This window comes from Pelodiscus sinensis, chromosome 3, assembly GCF_052426305.1.
Source record: "Pelodiscus sinensis isolate ZL-2025 chromosome 3, ASM5242630v1, whole genome shotgun sequence".
In the NCBI taxonomy this organism is placed as follows: domain Eukaryota; kingdom Metazoa; phylum Chordata; order Testudines; family Trionychidae; genus Pelodiscus; species Pelodiscus sinensis.
In genome coordinates, this window is record NC_143054.1 from 49,732,007 (window position 1) to 49,753,613 (window position 21,607).

Sequence of the window (21,607 nt, forward strand, 5' to 3'; positions counted from 1 at the left end):
TGACTTTAGATGTTAGGTCTTCAGCTGGCTGCAAAATCATAACATTTATTTAGGTGTCTAAATATGAACTTTTAGGAGGGAAGCACAAATGGATTTGGGCATCACAGCATTGCAAGACCTAATATTTAGGTGCTTTACCACCCAGTATCATCTTCAAACAAGACTGAGGCACCCAGGTTCCTTATACAATAGATGGGAATAATTAGGCACTTAAGAAAGGACTTCATGGCAATCAGTAAGGTGAATAGGGAGTCAACAAAGTTAGCTAATAGGAATGGGGTATCCTAAAAACCATCCCTTAAAGGTAGATACTGATATATTCTGGGCAATTAATTCTCTTCAGGAATTAAATCCCAAAGCCAGGCCAACAATTTTCACTGAAAAAAAAAGCTACAACTATAGTCAATAACATAATAATTAGGACTACTTACATGGGATATGAAAGATTTGTTTTCAAATTACTGTTCTGCCTAATTTGGAGGAGGGCCTGGAATTTAGTTCTGCTATATCCCTATTTAGGGCCTAAGCCACTGGGCTACAAAATCATTCTCTTGCTTTCCCTCTCCAGTGTAAATAAGATTTAATTTTTACATAATGTGGAACTACTTTAACAGGAGAAATTGGGAGGACTTAAGCACGAGCTAAGATGAACATCTGGCAGCATCAGGACTCGGTCATTAGGGGACTTCACTGGCACCTAGGAAATTTGGGTATCAAAAAAGCTGAGAGGTTCACAGTGGCCTCTTAATATAGGATAGAGATACCTAAATGGCAGGTAGATGCCCAAGTTCCTTAGGAGTTCCTTAGGTTAATCTAGCCATAAGTGACTGACATTAGCCTCTTATGCTCAGACCCACAAAAGAATATATATATGACGCCTAAATCTGATGCTGTGTCACCTAACTCCTAAACTTGGGCATTACTGCAGTCCATAAACCCCACACTCAGATTCCATCTAACCAGATGCATTTTTAAATTTACATGCTATCTGAATTTTCACCTAAAATTTCCATATGTACCTCAGGTTATGCACATTACTGCCTAAGGCAGGAGGCCAGGTACCTATCTCACAAACCAGTGGGCCCCGCTCTTCATGCAAAATGGCCAGGGTGCGGGGAATGAAAAGATTTCTAAGGCCTCCCTTATATCATTTACCCAAGTGCTAAGGAACTAAACTGCAAAGAAAGGAACCCTGGATCATTATTTCCCTCTTCTGCCTGATGAAGAGAAGGAATTTGAAGAGGAATTTGTACATCCTGGAGAGTTCCCTAATGACTGGGCTAAAGGTTATAAGCCTACCTTTTCCCTTGGCTATTTTCTGTGGAGGTAGTTGGGTTCCTAAATTATTCTTGCCAAATATGGCATAGGCACCTAAACTGATTCTGCTCCAGGAGAAATGGGCCCCAGATTCAGTGAAGAGGAAGAGTTTAGGATACACCCTTCTGATAGCCATCTGCTATTGTCTATCTTAGGCAGGTTCCTATCCATCATACTAGTTTGTGTTGATCCTACTCTCAGGTATCCCTCTCATTCCCTGTGGACTATATAGATTGCCTAACCTGGGGTTGGTGGATTCCAGTGATTTTTAAGGTGCCTGCAAGTGAGATATTACAACAGGGCTACTCAAAATGCCACATGTGTCCCGTGGCCTGTTTGTTTGTGGCCCGCAGTGTGGTTTGGGTTTACCCAGGACTCAACTTGTGGTCTGCATGTGGGATCCTTTGAATATGGCCTCCACTGGGAACACTCTCCACAACAGTGAGGAAGCTCCCAGGCGGGGTGAGCATTGAAAGACACAAGTGGATGGGATGGCTGGAACAGACAGGTACAGGATGTTGGCATTTCTAGCTCCTAGGGAGGAGGTTCTGGGAGCACCGGAGCATTGTGGAAAGTGCTTTGTATTCATGCTCGTCAGTGTGAAAGAAGCTATTTGCATATATATTTGCATGTATATGCTACCACACTTAAGTTGCGGCCCTTGGCACGTGCTGTGAGTATTAGTGTGGCCTGTGGGGCTTCCAAAGTTGAGTAGCCCTGCATTACAACATTGAGCACACTGAGAATCAAAACACCTTTTATGTCTCCAAACATCATCCTATTGTATTCCTTCACTTATCGACACTGTAGTAGTTCCCTAAGTCCATGTTGTACACCCTTGCACTGCAGCCATGTTTTGGTGAGATCCGATAGCGGTCTTCAATTTCCTGAAGGGAGGTTCCAAAGAGGATGGAGAAAGGCTGTTCACAGTAATGATGGATGGCAGAACAAGGAGCCATGGTCTCAAGTTACAGTGGGAGAGGTCTAGGTTTGATATTAGGAAAAACTATTTCACTAGAAGAGTGGTGAAGCACTGGAATTGGTTACCTAGGGAGGTGGTGGAATCTCCATCCTTAGAGGTTTTTAAGTCTTGGCTTGACAAAGCCCTGGCTGGGTTGATTTAGTTGGAATTGGTCCTGCCTTGGGCAGGGGACTGGACTTGATGGCCTCCCAAGGTCTCTTCCAGCTCTATGATTCTATGATTACAAGGGTTACTGAAAAAGAAATATTAATCTCCATAATCAAGATAGGGGAGAATGGTTCAGGCACTATTTCGTAACAAATGTAGTGAACTTCAAATGGTCATCTTTTAAAAATCTGCCTCTTCCTTCTACATTTCATCTTTCATAGATAGATAGATACAATTTCAGTTAAAATAAAAATAATAAAATGCAGTATGCCTGTTAGTATGGCTTTTTAACTTCTTATGAAATTAACAATGTACTTTGGAGAGAATAGGGGTTTTTTTTCAGAAGAAATGCAAATTATGCAGATTTTTGTTGCACAAATGTATGAATTTTTTCACAACTTTATAAATGGTCATATCATAGCACCTCTACCTTGGTATCACCATCAGAGAAATGTTCTTTCAGGTTTTCTTCTGAAGAATCACACTCCAATACTATTTTGGTTTATATCCCTTTTGGTGAATTTCAGAGTACAGACAGACTTCCTTTTTTATGTAAAAATGGCACTGTACTGAGATTAGATATAGAGACTAATTACTAAATTCTGCATATTATCTTTGACTACTATTTTCTTCTTAAATATTATTTTTTAGAAGTTTATAACAAGCTATTGCATTTTTGTTGTACAATATTAGACCTCTCTCTTTCTCTGTTCCTGCCACTTTACCATTATAGTGCTAAAAGGCTTCAACAAGGTTACAGTGAATCACTACACTATTTTCCAGAAAAAATACAATCAAATTGAATTTGTGGTGAATGTGGTGAGGTAGCCTCATATGCAGCTAAAACTTTATAGCCATCTGAAGAAAAAAATGTTTGATCTCTATATAAGAGTCTAGTTTCACAAAGCACAGTTACTTTTAGATTTTTGATGCTAAATGATTGTAATAATTTTAATATGACCACCTAAAAGAAATTTATACTGTTTTCTAATCAACACTGATGCAGTCCAGTAACCCTCAATAATAGTTTTTCATGAACACACCCTGAGTGTCAAATCAGAGAACAGCAGGTAAGCAGGATTCAATATTTAAGGTATTTTTTTAAGTCTAAAAACTGAAGCCCTGGCAATTAACTTTAATCACTTTGGTTAAATTTTGCAAAATGTCATTTTTCGTGACCTTGAAAAAGGTTAGATGAACCTCAAAGCTTTTCATCACTTCTATCAGCTAGATGATTAGTTCCATCTATTTCATGGCATAAATCCACAACTGGGTTGATTAAAGGCTAGCACATGTAAGCTAAAGCTTGAAGTATTGTAGAAGTGGATGGAAAAAATAAATATCTCTAGATGCATGCATAAATTGTTTTCACTGGAAAACCAGAAAAGTATTGCTCTCCCAATTTAAAAATATAACAAGCTTTTTCTCTCTGCTCTCATTTACAGCAGGCTAACAGGTAAGTGAAAGGTTTTTTTTACAGAATGTGAGTTCTTATTTTGATTTCCACGAAAGGTCCAGTTTTGTAATTTTTTCGTAGACAATGCTGTCCATATGAAAAGCCTTTTTAGGGTAAAAATCTGTAATCTATAAACAGTAAAAACAAAAAATCAATAAATTTTAAAAAATCCTAACAGTTTGAGAAGCAGTACTTAACATTTTTTAAAACAGGAAATGTATTATAAATCAATAAATAAGACAAGACCATGCAACAATGCCAAATCTAAATATGAAACCGTCAAACACCAAACACTTGAAATGAGAAACAAAACAAACTTAAGTCAAAATATATTGTTCCATACCTGCATACATTTCTGCAAAAAAAGGGATAAATCACAAGTTCACTTCACTGAAACAGTTTATAAAAATAAACTAAAATAACCAAGCCATACTAATAAGTTAACAACTATTTAGTAACAGAGATATGTACCTACCTCCATCTTCTCAAGTTTCATATTGTCTAACTCTACAGCACAATTTACAATATTTTAGAGAGTTTGTCTGTTAGTCTGTTTGCTCAAGAACACCTATACTGTAAGAGCTAGGACCATCTAATTAGGTATACAGCTTCCTCTTATCATTACTTGCTCATGCTAGGAAAATGGATATCCCTGGGATGGGACTGCTTCTCAGAAAATCAAACTGAAAAGAGACACAACCACTCAATTAAGTACAGTCCTCAAAACTGACAGAACTGAGTGAATGCTGAACAAGACTGAACCAACATGAAACAGAGGAATAGGATGAACCTGGAATGGGATTGCTTTTCAATAAACCTTACAGAAAAGAGATAAAAAAGAGACATTTGGAGTAGTACTCTGTTTTGGCACAGCTAAATCAATGCTTAATGTTTGAAAAGTAGAAGACAGCGTTATTAGAAATGAAATTGACTCTTAAAACATAGCGAATGATAAGAGCTTATAGGGATGAAGAAAAGTACACTTGATGGAATTTTAAAAATGGACCATTTTTAGCAAGCCTTTTTCAAGAAATGTGAAATACAAATTAACTTCATAAAAATAACACTGTATTATTGAGATAATACAATCATTTAAATACAGCATGTACATTTTCCTTTTATTTAAAAAAAACCAAACAAACCCTTAATTAAGTTAAGGACCCAAGCAAGGCAGGCAAATCTGCTAGTCTATTATATATGTGAGAGTGAGTCAGTGAGTGAGTAAGACGGTCTGTCTGTTCAATAATTCCTCCTAAACAGCTAGGACTATCTAATTTAGTAATCAGATTCCTCTTACCATAACTTAAAGCAAGGTAAGCGTTTGGTTGTGCCAGGACTATGGGATTTTCCTGTAATGTGATTGTTTCTTACAACACAGAAAGGGCGGGTTCTACTAGCAGATACAGTTATAATGTATAATGACCACAAGGCAGCAGCAAAGAGCCAGGGAAGGGGACTGGGACAGCTGTAACACCATTGTGGAAGCAATGTCCCAGTCCAGCTATACACCATTGTGGAAGCAGGGGGCAGAGCTGCAGGTAAGGTTCTCGTGCCGATATTGGGTATGGTTGGCCCAACCCTCCCATTCTTGACCCCCATTCTACCATAGCTGGAGCCCAACTGCCCCCTCCCCCACTCGCTCTTGGCCCCAGCTCAGGACATCTGGGAGGAGAAGGTAAAGCCCCAGCACCTGTGAGCTCGAGCCAGCATCCACAACCCCAGGCAGCCAGGCATCATGGCTCCTGACACCTTAGCCAGCTCCAGGATCCTCTAGCTTGTCCCCCCTCCCATACCAAATTCTTTTATCCTCTGCCCTGAACCACCCCTCATACCCAACCTCCTGCCTGGTCTCCTGCACACTCCACATTTCTGCCCAGAGCTCCTCACCCCCTTTCCTGACTCCTGCCACACACATCTCCTACCCTGAGCTCTCTCACATATCCCCAACTCCCTGACCTGTGCCCCCACAATCCTCCACTCCTGAATTATAGTGCCCCACACTTCCCAAACCCCTGCCCTGACTCTTGAATCCCCCACAAACTGCCTGACTTCTGCACTCCCCACATCCTATCCTGGCTGCAGTGGTGAGAGGGGGCTAGGGTAGTCTTCTCTCCTTGGGGCAGCCTAGCTACTGAATGCCTCACCCGCAGGCCCCATGGTCCTTGAGCTGCCACAGTATATCCAGACTGCAGCAGCAAAGCTCAGACAGCTAGGCAGCCTAGTCCACGCCACCTAGCTTGCCTTGGGGATTCACTGCCTGCATAGTTTTATGCTCTTCTGCTCTGAGCCCAGAGCAATGATTTTAATGCAGAAAAACAAAAATAAATTGAGTTAAAGTGCAAACAAAGCAAAGTACATTTTCTAGACTACCATACATTTGATGATTTTTGTTACTTTCTCCTAAAGTTGGGGAAGAAAATTTCTAAGACAAACTAACTGTTCGGAAAGTTAGCTGATGGTTCCTTTCTGTTGACATTCAAGAACAATTATTCTTTACTAGTTCTCATTTTAGGACTAAAATTTTGCTTCTTATAAAATCTTTATTAGCCCAGGATTTAGCAAAAATTACATTTGAGTATATTAGAAAGTCAAGGTGGGTTAGGTAATAACTTTTATTGAATCAACTTCAGTTGATGAAAGAACTGTGTGTGGATCGAGAATTTGTCTGTCGGACCAACAAACGTTGGTCCAATAAAATATATTACCTCTCCCATGCTGTCTCACTAATATCCTGGGACTGACATAGCTACAACTCCACTGCAGTCAAGAATATGAAAAATGCGGAAGGGGGGGCAGGGTGGAGAGAGGGAAAGTTAGATTGATATGCACAAATACTCATATAATAGGCAGGTCCAGCAGAACAGCCAATGACTAAGGTTGCTGACATGTCCCATTTTTAGACCCTGTTTTCAGTTGTTTATAACTTTGCCAGACTTTAATTATTTCAGTTGAAATTTCACGTTCTTGGTGTCTAATTGACAGCGACTTATTTAGCTAAAGTTTCAGCGAAAATAGTTGAGCTATTTCCAAGAAAAAGGTATGGGGAAATTCTGTTATTTTACCATTAAAAAGATGGCTATTCCTTCCTTTAAACAGAACAAACATTATTTGAAGGAGGGACTAAAAATGTGGAAAGGGAGTGGCTAGTATATGAAGGATGGTTCTGTTACCATCCACATGAAAATCTATACAAATTTAGCCAGGGAATAAGCTTTAGAGAAAAATCACAGTCTGCTCAGTACACATCTTTGTGTTTAGTAGTTAGCTTCCCCCAAAAGTCCATCCTTATTTGACACACTTTATCCCTTAATATTTGCACGTAAGAACAGAAAGCGCATGTGACATTTGCACTTACTGGGCTCCAAACCCTCAGAGTTCCTTAGTGTGACACTGGGACTGTGTATTCACATAGCTATGAGTGACTGAGTATTGTCATTCCAACCTAAGACTGTGAGGGTTCCAAAGGATTTCCCTTTCCCCTGAAGTGACTGTTACTGGGCTGGGGTGAGGTCAGGCACAGGAATAAAGATAGAGGGCCCATATGATTCTATCAATCAGGAAGCATGGAGTATGAAGTCATATGATCTGAATGAATATGGGACAACAACTGGACAAAAGGGAGGAAATGATTGGATTGGACAAGGAGTCTGTTATGATTGGGAATGGAGGTGGGGAGAGAAATTGTGACTGCTTGGGCAAGGAGACTGGGAGCTTGTGAAGGAACAGAGAGTATGTGAGATGGGGAATGGAAATCAATAGTTTTGGGTGTAAGGAGAATACTGGGAATGGCTGCCCAAAAAAGAAATGAGGACACAGACCCGATAATTGAGGAGACTGAGTCATAGAACAAGAAAATGGTCAGAGGGTGGTTTATATTAGAAAAGGAGCCAAGGAAAGGACTGAGAGTCAGTAAGAGAGATGAATAGATAAATCAGACAAGGCTTTGGGAGGGGGTAACTGGAACTCACAGGACAAGTACATAGACTGGTTATGGGAACACCCTGTCCTGAGCCCCCAGCACTCCAAACCACACTTACATTTGTTACAAGTACTGTTATATCACAATCTATCACACCCCCTACATAATATGACTGCACTTGTAAGAAATTTAAGTTACTTTCACCCTCAGATTCGAAGTTTGAGGCATGGAGTCTGGGATTGGGTAAATAAGCACAATGAGCCTGGGATAAGGGCATTGGAGTGGGGAAGAGATAAGACTTAGGGTACAGGGCAGAAGAGGGCAAAGTTTATGAGAAGATAAATGGGCAGCAGAGCACACTTCCTTCCATGCTGTCTGGAATGCAACCTAAGATTCATGAGGAAACCAATTAAAGTCATTTCGTATCCATTTGCAGAATGGGGTCCCAAACTAAGTGCCTGTCTTAGAACCATTCTGCTGTCAGGCCCCCTCGCCCCCCCTCCTCCCCTCACACCTTTTGTAATATGTTCACCAGTCAGGAAAAAAATGGTTCTACATTAACATGCTCAAAGTACCTTTTACAGTGCATCATCAGGATCTACAGGAGGCAGTTAGAATACAGTATGTTACAGCAAGTTATATCTGCAATGTACTTCACTATGCCATGTAGATAAAAAGCCTGTAAATGTTGAAAAACCAATTGTTCTATTATCTGTATTGTGGTCTTTAACCTTCATGAGCACTTATACATTTTACTTCTCTCTTTTCTAATTACTATTTTTCATACTAGAGCGTTCTATACAGAAACTCCACTATTATTCTGGCTTTTTGACCAACATAGGCTTTTATTCTGAGTCCTCTTTCTCATTTGTTTACTTTCTTGTGTAACATGGTTAATGGCCAATTGCCTTTTTTGTTGTTGTTGTTGATTTAATCTTAATTGCAACACTTTGGGAGATGTGTCATCAGGACAGCATCAAATAAGCAGACATTTCCTCAGACTTGTATTTCAATTTTCCTCCGCAATTATATATTTGATTAAAAAGGCATTCTTATTAGCAGTATGTAGACCAAATAAAATACAGTGCATCTTTTTAATGAGTCACACAGTAAATTGGAATGAAGGTCAGACTTTGCTTTAATTCTTGAAAGTGGGGGAAAAAAAACTTTGGAAAAAAATGTTCTCTCTCTAATTACCATAGAGATATTGAATAATGAAATAGACAAATCTTGGCCAAATGGGAAAATAACTTTACTTCTTTTCTTCCTCTCATCTGAACTATATGTGATAGGAATAAGGGGAAAAATAAGCAGTCACTGCAGAGCTTTTCAATAGTTTGTTTGGGTTTCCATCCTCAGCCATGCCCACCACATTTTGGGTACAGCTAAGAATTCAGTCAATATATTCTTATTGAATCCTCAAGCTTAAGAGGACAACCCCCAGTACGAAAATCAGATGCAAATACAGTCCTTTTGTTCACTCCCTATTAGCTACCTTGAATGAAGAAAAATGAAGTAATAGTTCCTCTATTATCCTCCATACACGGCAACTAAACTGACTGTTTTACAGAGAAGACTGAGGGATGTGTTAATGCTATAGCAGAGGGCATGCTCTTTGTATGCTGAGATACTCTGGAGATATCAAGAATCACATGGGGGAGGGCTGTGGCATGCAACATTGGAACAGTTTGCAATAGTTACAACTATTTCCCGTATTTCCTTGATATTCATTTCCAACTTGGATTATTAATTCCTCCAGGGAAGAACCAGTAAAGTTCCATTTATTTCTACAAAACTGTAGAAATAAGTGTTCTGGTAACATCAAAAGCCTCTCAGGGCTTCCTCAGAACGTATAGAAAGCAGGTATGATGGAGAAGGGTAATGGTCGAGGAGGTGTCCTGGAGGTGAAATGCTTTTTGGAGAATATGCCTGATGAACACACCCCATACATAGGTGGCCAGACTTATTGGTCTGTGCACATGTGTGTATTTGCCAGTAGGATACCTGGTATCCACTTCATTTTGGGATAAATAATGCCTCATGGGATGGTAGTAGGCTGTAGTACCGAAGTTTTGATTGAAATGACTTCAAAGTGAAGATACAGATCACCCACATTTGAACTCTTATGCACAGACCAGCCACAATCAGACTGTTACAGATGGGCCTGCTCCTATAGGACTAAGATTGATGCTTCAGGCACTAAGTTCCCACTTTAAAAAGGGCGGGAGTTGATTTCACTTGCAGTTGTGATGCTAATAGCCCTTCAGTGCCCATAGGCAGAAGGCTCACTATGTTGTTTCATACCAGACCTGACACACTCTCCATACTAATTGTACAGTATCGAAAAGGTCTCTTGTATTCTGTAAATTGATGATGCACTAATTTGCAACTATCATTCTGCGATGTAGGCACAGGATGTATAAAAAGCTGTGTGCGTGTGTGTATGTATAAAAACATGTTTTGGGGGCAGTGTATAAATCAAGCCTGCCTTAAACACAAGGAATGTATATTTACCTGTCTGATTGGTTTGATTATAGCAAAGGACAACAAAAATACTTTCACATAAACAAAGCAATCAAGCTAGTAAGCAAGCTGTAGTAAAGCAAACAACTTAGTGAGCACACCAGGGAAAAGAATCAGAACAGGGTGTCTTCCTGTCTCTGCTTTTGAGGCAGACAATGGCACTCTGGTAAATACAAGGAGAGCAAAAGGATATTATTTAGGGGACAAAGAGAAAACACCCTCTTAGCCTAAAACTTTTAGCCTGAAGGGCCGGAACTGTACATAAATTGCTGCAAGCTAGAATCTTTTTTTAGGTAAAGATATAGCTTGCTAGAATTAGATTGTAGTCACTTTTGTTTTACTTGCAATGATTCTCTGCTTCTGTTACCTTTGTTTAGTATCATTTGCATTTCTATCCTTTAATAATGTTTTGTTTTAGTTTTACCATAAAGCCACCTCAGTGCTGCTGGAGGCAGTCAAATTAATTTCTGTGAGTGTGGAGTGCAAGGTATTGCACACTCCATAAAGATATCTCTGGGGAACTTCAGCTCACTGATTGTTACCTGCAAGACAAGGTAAATATATTGGTTGAATCTCAAGATGTATTTTGGTGAAGCAGAGAGAATAGTGTTGCAGTTAATGGACACATGTTCTAATCGGTAGCAAAACTTACTCTTGAAAAGGCAAGGTGTAAAACAGTAACTTACAGTTTTGGCCTGTGTTGAGGAGATCATTACACTAGTAAGAAGTTATCTCACACATGGTACTTCTTCATAATACCTCCTCCTGTGGCACAAAGAATAGTGCTACAAGCACTCCTTCCTATTCTTCATCAGTTGTGGCTGCCTACTCACATGGTCTGTTCTGTAATCTTGGTGTCAGTTTCTACAGAGTATAAGAATAACAAAACTCAGAACTAAGATTCTGAGGGATGTGGAGCAGAGAGAGAGTTTTTATTTGTTTTTTGTTTACATTGTCAGCAAGTTGAAAAAAATCTGTCAAAGTTCTGAAAACAATGAATGTGTCCTAACTTTTAGGTCCTTAGTTTTAGAGTAATTGCATACAATATGGGAGACCCGGGGTTAAGTCTGCACTTTGGAGGTTGTGTAGGAGGGAGACATGAACTTAGATCTCCCTCCCCTTTCACATGAGAATCCTGAGCAATATTGCATCTGGAGTAGGTTTTTGCCCCTCAATGTCTCCTATTGAAGCTGTTTCACTTTGTAGCGATAACAAGATTCCAGGGTTTTTCATTCTGTGTGTCACTCTGAAGCCTAGAATATTTCTTGAACCAGTGTGAAATGACGGAAACAGTTACAAGCAGATGAGAGACTTCATTTCAAACATTAGCTGGTTCAATCCTCACTGGGCTTCATGATCTGTTACTATCCAATTTTTAAAGTTTTCAGCCATTTTCAACTGTATTTATACATGTTACTTCTTTTACAAATGACACCTAGGGACAGGACAGACTTTCAGCCATTAGTATTCATGAGGTAGAACAGCTTCAAAAAAAGACAGATTGAAGGAAAGCAAGCTCAAGGTAGCCTATATTATGGTTAGGTGGGCTTAGCTAGGAGATCTCAGTTTAAGTTTCTGCTCTAGAATAGGATTCAGAGCTGCCCTCCGCCCCAGTCCTACACATGTACCCTAATTGCTGTGACAAAGATTTGTAAGTAGGTTGTTGAAACATGGCTTTATGTAACTAACCCTGAAAATTTTTGAAACATTGGATGAAATGGTAAGCAGGTTTGGAGCAAACCTACATTTTTCTGTGAATAATGTCTGAAACGTTTCACGGGGCTTTACATGCTACTGCTATATTTAGGATCTACAAGTCCCATTTCTTGAAGATGAATTTTGAGTTCAGTGAAATTTTAAACTGTACCATTTGTGAACTGGACTTTCTGAAAATGACCAACCCAACCTGAAAATTGGTACGCGTTTGGCTTTTTTACAACATTGGCTTGGGGGTATAAGATTTCTGGATTGTCCAGCAAGACTTTATTCAGTAGTGACAAATTACATGCCTAAGAACTGGTGATTTTGAGGGCAAAACCACTCATCTAATCCCACAGAGAAACAGGAGGCTGGGCAGTTGTGCATTGTTTATCATTGAATTATGTTGTATAGTCACCACCTGGATAAATGCCATAAGATTTATTATTTATAGTACAGTAGTGTTTATCCCCAACTGAAAGAATGAGCATCCCTGAGGCACAATGTCTCATGATACTCAAAACAAGGACAATGTTGCACTGGCATCTGGATGACAACTATTTCTTCATGATGAGCAGAGCTGCAAGGAAGGAAAGGGAAAATTAGGAAAGGCTGCTTTGCAATGGATGCAGATGTGCCTTTTAATTAAAAGAGACTTTGAAAACTAAATTCTAAGGTGCTATGACACCTGCTACCTAGATTCAGTGGGGTTATTGATGTAATTGCCCACCAACCAATGTAGCCCTTAATGCATGTACAAAAAGACAATAGATGATTTTGTGAAATAATGGGTTTTATTAATTGGGGCTTCAAACTAAACGGAAATGATAAAAGAATATCAATTATTTTTTTGCCAAGGGACATTTTTGACTTGGCCAACAATGGTCTACAGAGCATTATATGTGTTAGAGTGAAATTTGCAAAGATATGTTGAGAAGCCACTGGCATAAAAGAATGAATTGTCTTTTACTCTTTTTCCCCTCCATTGAAAATTAAAAGAACTGATACTTTTATAACAGAATTGCAATGATCATCTTCTTTCCCTCTGTAAAGAGGATACACTCAATTGTGCATCTAAGACTCATCTGCAGGAAAGGAACAGAGTGTTAACTACAAGGCAAAATAAGACAAGCAGGATTCTAAAATACTCTAACTTTGACATTCTTAGTTCATGTGTGATTTTTAGTTTAATTAAATAACACAAGTCAGTGTGCCTCTGTAACACTATCTTCACTGAAATGGTTAATATCCACAAATGAGATATGGTCTAGTATGTGCATCTTGCAATGGCTCTTCTCTTCTGAAACATTTGATACCTCTTCTATAATAATAGCGATTCTATTATAGAAGTACTACAGTTGTGGAGTAAATATAACCGAAGAGTTTATTAGAATAACTACTCTGTTAGGATATTGAAATGGAATCAACCTCATAACTTTACTGATAAGCCTGTTTATATACTTCAATATATAAATTATCAGAAACAATTTCAATTTGGCCATATTTTCCTGGACCCTCAGGATTCTACTACTAATTTCAACTATCTTTCAATGATGCACTTTATGGATGAAAGGAAAACAAAGAATCCCCCAAACAATTGCACATTTGTAATGATTCATATACTGGAACCTGGCAGAAGACACCAATCTAGATGTGTTCCCAGGTCAAAGGTTTATATGGGGAGAGAATATCAAATTGCATTGTGTGATGGGAAGTAAATAGAGATGTCCAGATCTGGGCTACAACAAGTACGTGGGTGATTTATACTACTCCAGAGAATTAGAGTACAAAGGAGAAGATTTTTTTTAAAAAAAAAAGCAAACAGAAAACTACAAGTTATCTGATCTCTTGGCTTTGGATTCGGATAATTTGAAAAGGGGAGGAATCCATATTTAGGAAGAGTAGGAGGAATCACCATTCTTTTCAGGGAACTCTCACAAACACACATTATATATAGGGAGTGGATATTTAGATGATAAATGAGAGAGCATAAAGATAGATACATTTACTACATGCTTGTGAAGTTTGTAATATGCCTATAACCTAAGCCCTAAATGCCAGGACTCATTCTAACAGTCCTAATGAACAAAGCAGTTATTTTTAAAAAAGGAAAAAGGAAATAGAAATATCTCCCTTTTCCTCCACAAATTTGAAATCCATTCCCCATTTCAGATTACTCATTCAAAAGATGATTTAGTTCTGATCCAATAAATAGCTTTTCTAGACCAAAGTGTTATGATTTTGAAGTCCAACATATCATGGATTAAAAGCAGGATATGATACTTTTATAAAGGGGAGACTCCAGGTTTTCCACAGAAAAGTTCCAGCCCTTGTCTCCTAACCATATAGGACAACTGATATATCAGACTTTACAGCTGTGAAGATTTTAGGCATAGCTAAGTTATTATTGGTCATATCAGGAGAGACATTAAATATACAGTAGACTTCACTTATCAGCAACCACATGAATGCCAGCAATAAAGTTACCATTGTGAAGCACCAATAAGCAGGAGGTAGGCCTGTAGAGCAGTAGATGGGAAAGGAAGCCCTGGGACATGCCTTTCCTGGATGCAGCCTTGCAAACCTAGCTTATGAGCTAAGTACCAGAGAGGTGAGGGGCTACAACCTAGATGTTGGAGCTTTCCAAGGGGGCCAGGCAGCAGAGAAATGGAGATGCTGGATACCCACAGAGATCCACAGGACTCCCTACCAACTGGGAGAATTCACTATGAGATGTAGCAGCAATGAAGAGTGCAGTTCCATGGGCCCCCAGATTGAAGACTGTCACCTAGGCTTCATCCCTGCTCCTGTCCTGCCCATAGCCTCATCTCCCAGTTTACAGTGCTGAGACTCTGGCAGAGCTTCCCCACTGGGAAGAGATGCAATCACCCCCGTCTCTAACCTCCCGAGTGGCCCCTGAGCGGACAGGTTTGCAGGGCTGTAGCCAGGGAAGGAGTCACTGGGACATACCCAATACTGTGGGCACTCAAGCTGGGGGGAATGAAGTCAGAGAAGCCATGTCTCTGTGCTACCTTTGCTGGCTGCAGCCATACAAACCTTACTGTGTCTGGGTCCTTTCTTCCAGGAAAGTTCTCAGTAAGTGTCATGCCATTGACAATATCTGAATCATATTAACAAAAAGCATGTAATGGGATTGGTTGCCAGCAAAATGTTGCTATTAACTGGAAGTTGTTAGCATTTTAGCTGTTTCCACAATGTTCCCCTTCCCCTCTCCCCCCCCCCCCCCCCCCCCCCCCCGCCACACACACTTCTAAGGTCTGCACAACTGAACCATAGTGCTCAGTTCATCTCTGTGGTAGAGTTGAATTCAGCACAGGATCAAGAATGAATTAAATTTGGTCAATCCAGTCTCAAAGAGTATTCCTCTGAGTATAAATCCATTGCTTCCTGGATCCTAAAGCTGAAGTTATTACAGCAAAGGGGCTGCTAAGCATCAGTGAATAAAGCCTTAATTACCATGAGCTTACAAGACAAAATGATTCAAGAAACAGTCTATTTTAATGCTTTTATGAACTCTCTATATTAAGATATGAGGAAAATAACAAAATACAAGAAGACATAAAGACACTAATTCGAAATTTCTCAAACTTCCTGGTATACTAATCAGAAGCCAATATATTTAAATACGTACAAGAGGAAATAAAAATGGAAAGAAAGGAAGTAAATTGGATTCAAAGTATGTACCTCTTGCCATTTTGCCTGCTTTCAAGAAAGAAAGAAAAGCAAGGGGAGCTAAGGGCTCGTCTAGACTAGGCAGAAGATTTGAAAGAGGATATGCAAAATCCCATGGAATTTACATATCTTATCTTCTTCCTATCTCACTTTCGAAAAAGAAAGTAGTCGGCAGCCACCCCGCTTTTTTGAAAAGCCATGTAAACCTCTGCTTTAAAAGCGAGACTGGAAGAAGATATGCAAATTCCTGTGGAATTTGCATATCCTCTTTCCAATCTCCCGCATAGTCTAGATGTAGCCTAAGGGAACCAAATCCTTTACTTTTTGGAACTCTCCTGGACAACCTCTTGTGGGGAAATTATGACAATGACAAAAGGGCATCAAGGAGAAAAAGCTGGATGAAGGTGAAGGGAGAAAAAAATGTTTTTGACCTCTGATGATAGGACAAGCCAGCCATGGGCTTAAATTGCAGCAAGGGAGGTTTGGATTGGACATGAAGAAAAACTACCTAACCATCAGGGTGGTTAAACATTGGAATAAATTGCCTAGAGAAGTTGTGGAATTTCCATCACTGGAGATATTTAAGAGCAGGTCAGATAGGCATCAATCAAGGATGGTGTAGATGGTGCTTGGTCATGCCATGACGGCAGGAGACTGGACTCAATGACCTCTTGAGGTCCTTTCCAGTTCAAGTATTCTGTGAAATAGAAATCTTTTCCAAATCAATTCAGATACGAATAAGCATGTGGCGAGATACAGTTTGCATGGCAGCCATCTGAATGTGACAATCATGGACTTGAGCTTATATTCTTTCCACCAGAGGGCTATGGTACCATACACAAACAAACCATTACAACCATCACATTATGAACAGCTTCTATGTTATTTGCTTGGTGGAGATCTTTAATATCAGATACTGTCATTATAATTTTTGTCAAAATGTTGTTAAAATAAAAATAAAACAAGAAATTCTCAGGAAAAGGTCATCCCATTATACTGTGAAAATTAAAAACATTTTCCTTAAAATCTTCAACAGAAATATTGAAGTAATTCATGAATGTGAACATAATGCCATGAATGTGCAAAATATTTTAGAAGTTCATGGGTAATCACATTAGAAAAAAAATTAAAAAGAGGAAAAAAAACCTATGATTTCCAAGACTACTCAGTTGCTATTTTCCCTTAATTTCCTCTTCGGTGCAGAACCTTATTTTTCTAGTTAAGTGATTTTATAGAATCCATTCTGATTCATAACAAAACTCTTTTAGTGGTTGCATAAACAATATTTATTTCACATTGGTTGCAGTCTAAGGGATAATAGGCTGGTCTATTTAAAAGTTCTGTTTGAGAAAATGAAGGACTAATAACACTGTTAGAAGAGTGAAATGAGTTCAGACAAGTGACACAAATGCTTTCTAAAGTTAATTATGTTTGCTTTCCCCTCTCCCTCAGTGTTCATTACCTTTAAATGGAGCTACACATTGGCAGAAGTAATTACCAGGTTGGTCAATGCAGGTGGCTCCATTCTTGCAGGGAAATGAGGCACACTCATCTATATCTGTTTCACATCTTGCACCTTTGAAAAGATGTTGAGATTAGTAAGACACAGAAGTGTCAATTTAGACTTCTTTAATTTATACTTTAAGAATCACAAACAACTTGCCATGAGAAGCGAGCCTGAGATCAGGCAAAGAAGATCCCCACATGTATTAGTGTCAGGGTCCATTTATTTCACCTCACCACAAAACACAGCTTCTTTTTGAATTACTAAACACTGACTAATCTTTCCTAGGTGTGGAAGCATTCAAAGTCTGTTTAGATGTGACCCAATTTATCTTCCACTGTTTAGTTTACAGATGGAGCCAGTGTTCCAGTTTGCTGGAATGCAAATGAAACATTAGGCTTGGGTAGATAAAAAGAAATGAAAAGGAAGCACTGGCAAATTAGTCAATAATGTCTTAATGGACACTTTGTGGGCTACTTTCCCATAGAAAACTAGATTCTCTATTGCTGCCACTCACCAGTAAAGCCAGGTAGACAGATGCATTCATATCCACTGATAAGGTCTTCACAGGTTGCATTGTGGAGACAAGGTGATGAGTGACATTCATTTATGTTTACTTCACAAGTTGTGCCTATACATTGAAGGGAGAGTGCAGGGAAAGGGAAATATTTTATAGCACCTACATTTCAATATAAATTATGTATTATTTAAAATTGTTCACATACAGAGTTTTTTTCTGAGAGAAACATTATAGCTTGAATCTGTGCCTCTAAAACAGTATTCTGATATTTTATTTTGAGTTATGCATCGATTTTTCCAATAAAGACCTAAAAACCTAGTCTTCACTGTCACTGAATTGATTCTTATGACTTAAGGCAGGCAATTTCCTTACCAATTCATATCAATATAAAAAAATAGAAAGCAAATGACACTGAAATATAATAGAATGCATTCACTGTGACATGAAGGGAAATCTTCCTTCTGTTCTTCATAAGGCAATAAGTAAACTCTCACAAAATGAAAGAAGAAATTTGATGTAGGCAAAAAAAAGGTTATATCACAGTCTGGAACATAATTAATAAGTATATCACCATAGGTAATTAAAGAGTAATTATTTCAGAAAGGAATTAATTTCTTGTCATTTAAGAAAAAATAAAATGAAAGATGACAACTTTAGAACTCCTGAAAGTTTAAATCTCTTCTAACAAGTAATAGTAAAATTATATTTTTGTGGGGGAGTATCCCCAAGTGACTATCAAAAACTAAGAGTTTGACCTATATTTGAAATGTCTGTTACACTGGTATTTTAGCAAATCTAAGGACCAGTGTCATTTCAGGAAGTTTGAGCTAAGAAAATGTATGCATTTTGAATTCCTAATATGAACTAAAAGAGGCGAATAATGGCAGATACTAATAAATATACTTGATTAATCATACACCACCTCACTGCTGAAATCAATTACATCTAAGCACTGAGAATAAAGCTTTCTACCACAACAAAAGATTACAGTATTAACCAATTACATCCAGCCTGCCAGCACATTTAAACATTTAAAGGAAATAATGCACATTGCATGCCAAATGTCATTGCTCCCCCCAATCCATTTATAACAACTAAGCCGCCAGACAAAAATAAGCACTCATCCATGGGATGCTATGACAGCAAAGCAAGGTAATAGTATTCAGGATGTATTCATACAGAATTTGCATATTTAAAACTTCAGATAAAGTGAAAATGAATATGTAAAATTATCATCTAGGTATTAACTTCTAAAAATGTTGTAATACCAACCCACATAATTGTCAAAAATCATATTGTTCTAAAAATTTTATTGTTACCTTGAAATCCATCAGAACACAGGCAACTGAAGGCATTAAAATGATCAACACATGTGGCATCATTGTGACAGGGGTCACTTAGACACTCATCCACCTCAATCTCACAGTTATTACCTGCAAATAAACAAAGTATTCACTTCATTAGAAATATGTCTCTGGTGAGTCACCAGTGCAATGAGAAATTACAAAACCTAATAACCAAGGTTATGTACAGAGAAATTTTACCAATGCGTTTCCAATTTCAATTTTACTTTTTGCTCGAAAGGCAGGAATCAGATATTTCTATGATGCTACCTAAGAAGAAAATGACAACAATGTTTGTGTTGTTTTAAAGATCTGTTGACCCAAGAATAAGGTTATGTATTTTGTTTTGTTTAAGGGCATTACATCTTTGGTTTCACTGCATAAGAAAAGAAGTTTATAATTTGTTATATATACTCAGAATGTTTTAATTGGAAATTACTTTGGAAGTTCTCCATTATGGCCAAGGATGTAGGTAGCATAGTTTTCCCCATATAAACTGATGTTCAAAGGCAATATTAGATATCCAGGAAAAAATAACTATTGATACACTAGAATAGATATGTATATTATAGGTTTGTGTCAAAGATAAAGGACATCTCTAAAACCACATCTTGTCATATACGTAAGCAAGAAGATAGGTTAACATGGTTCCAAACCTTAGTCTTTCTGACTCTTTATAAGATATTTCTTATTTTTCACCCGAGATAATTATGAAACAAGTTTGTAGGAGGCAAAAAGGGTACAATGGGGCAAAAGCTGTACAAGTATTTCCACTAAATCAGTGCAAACAGAAGAGAGAACTCTGATTTTCTGTTAGTGAAAATTTAAAATGGCTGGATGAAAACTTCAGCAGTGATTTAGAACTTGTCAATGTGTGGGGAGTGAGGGGAATGAGGAAAAGCCCACAGCAACTGTTAGTATGGCTTCTCAATGCTGACTACCCATGCAGACACTTTTGAAATATACTAAGACTATATAAAAGATCGACACTGTGGCAGTCGATCTTCTGGCATTTGATTTAGAAGATCTAGTAAAGACCTGCTAAACCAAATGCACAAAGAGCCCCCCATCAACACCCAGACTCCTACTCCTTATAAGGTGTAAGGGAAGTCAACAGGAGAATTTTTCCTTTCGATCTCCTGCTGTGAGGACGGTGCCAAAGCTGAGATTAAGATTAGTCAACTTCAGCCACATTTTACATGTAGCTGGAATTGTGTACTTTAAGCTGACCTTTGAATGTAATGTAGTCCTAGCCTAACCTAAATCACCTCAGTCCACTCTTATTCTAAGGCTACACTATGAGAAAGGTAAGTTCAGTAAATTAGCAGTGTCCCCCAGGGATCTGTAGAGGCACCAGTACTGTTCAACTTAGTCATAAATGATAAAAGTTATGAACCAGAGATAAACAACTATGTGGCAAAATTGCAGAGGATACAAAATTACTCAAGATAGTTAAGTCCAACATAGACTGCCAAGATTTACAAAATGATCTCAGAAAACTTTGGACAAGAAAACTGCAGATGAAGTCCTGTATTGATAAAAAGCAAAATAATGCACACTGCTACCATTTGGAATGCCAGACTGTGTCTAACCTGTTTATCTTCTCAATCACTCTCATTTCCTTTACTTAGCTAACAAATCTTTACTTAATTTACTATTGAAATGGTGTCCAGTGTTATTTTTGGTGAAAGTTCTGGGGAATCAGTTGATCTGGGTTAAGTAACTAAACTCTTGGGACTGGAAAAACACCTGATTTGCTGTGATTCAATATTTAAGTACCTTTTATCACACTATCTAGTTTGGATGAATGACAAGATGACTGAAGAGTATAACGAGATTGTCTTTGGTTCCATGGAAAGACTGGTATAAGTGATCAAGGAGTTCAAATTTGTTACTGGCTTAATGAAATCTAATTGTGCAACATAGCATCAGTTTGGAGTGTTTGCCCTTATCTTCTGGCAAAGGGACCCAAGGTGTGCAATCGAAGCTGTGAGCCACTGCGAACCGCAGGACACCCCATTTTTAAAAAAAGATATGTATTTGAATTGGAAAAAAGTACAAAGGTGAGCAATAAAAATGATTAGGGGATTCAAACAGCTTCCATCTGAGGAGAGATTGAAAAGATGAGCTGTTCCTGAAAAAGAAATGACTAAGTGGGGATATGTTAGTGGTCCATAAAATCATGACTGGTATGAAGTAAGTGAATAGGGAAGCATTATTTGCCTCATTATAAAACACATGAACAAGGTATCATGGAATGAAATTAATAAGCAGCAGGTTTAAAACCAAAGAAAACATAGGTCTCCCCCCCTCCCCACACACACACACACATACACATACACAAAGCACAGTCATTCATGGAACTAATTTGGCAAGGGATGTTGTGAAGGCCCAACATTATCACTAGGTTAAGATAAATATTTTGCTTTTTAACAGAGCATAGGCCCTTCTTTGGCTATTAACCAACATGGTTAGAAGTGCAATTTCATCTTCTGTGATTACCTA

The 21,607-nt window shown here is 38.4% G+C and overlaps 1 protein-coding gene across 1 annotated transcript in view; it reads right to left on the bottom strand.

The window, feature by feature from the left end:
* The window catches only part of LOC112547815 (uncharacterized), a 365,550-nt gene that overhangs the window by 181,365 nt on the left and 162,578 nt on the right, over nt 1–21,607 (bottom strand). The window contains exons 6-8 of the mRNA XM_075923696.2: nt 19,079–19,192; nt 17,757–17,870; nt 17,198–17,311 (exon numbers count right to left, since the gene is read on the bottom strand). Coding sequence (XP_075779811.2) covers nt 17,198–17,311; nt 17,757–17,870; nt 19,079–19,192 — 342 coding nt within the window. The remainder of the gene's footprint in view (nt 1–17,197; nt 17,312–17,756; nt 17,871–19,078; nt 19,193–21,607) is intronic.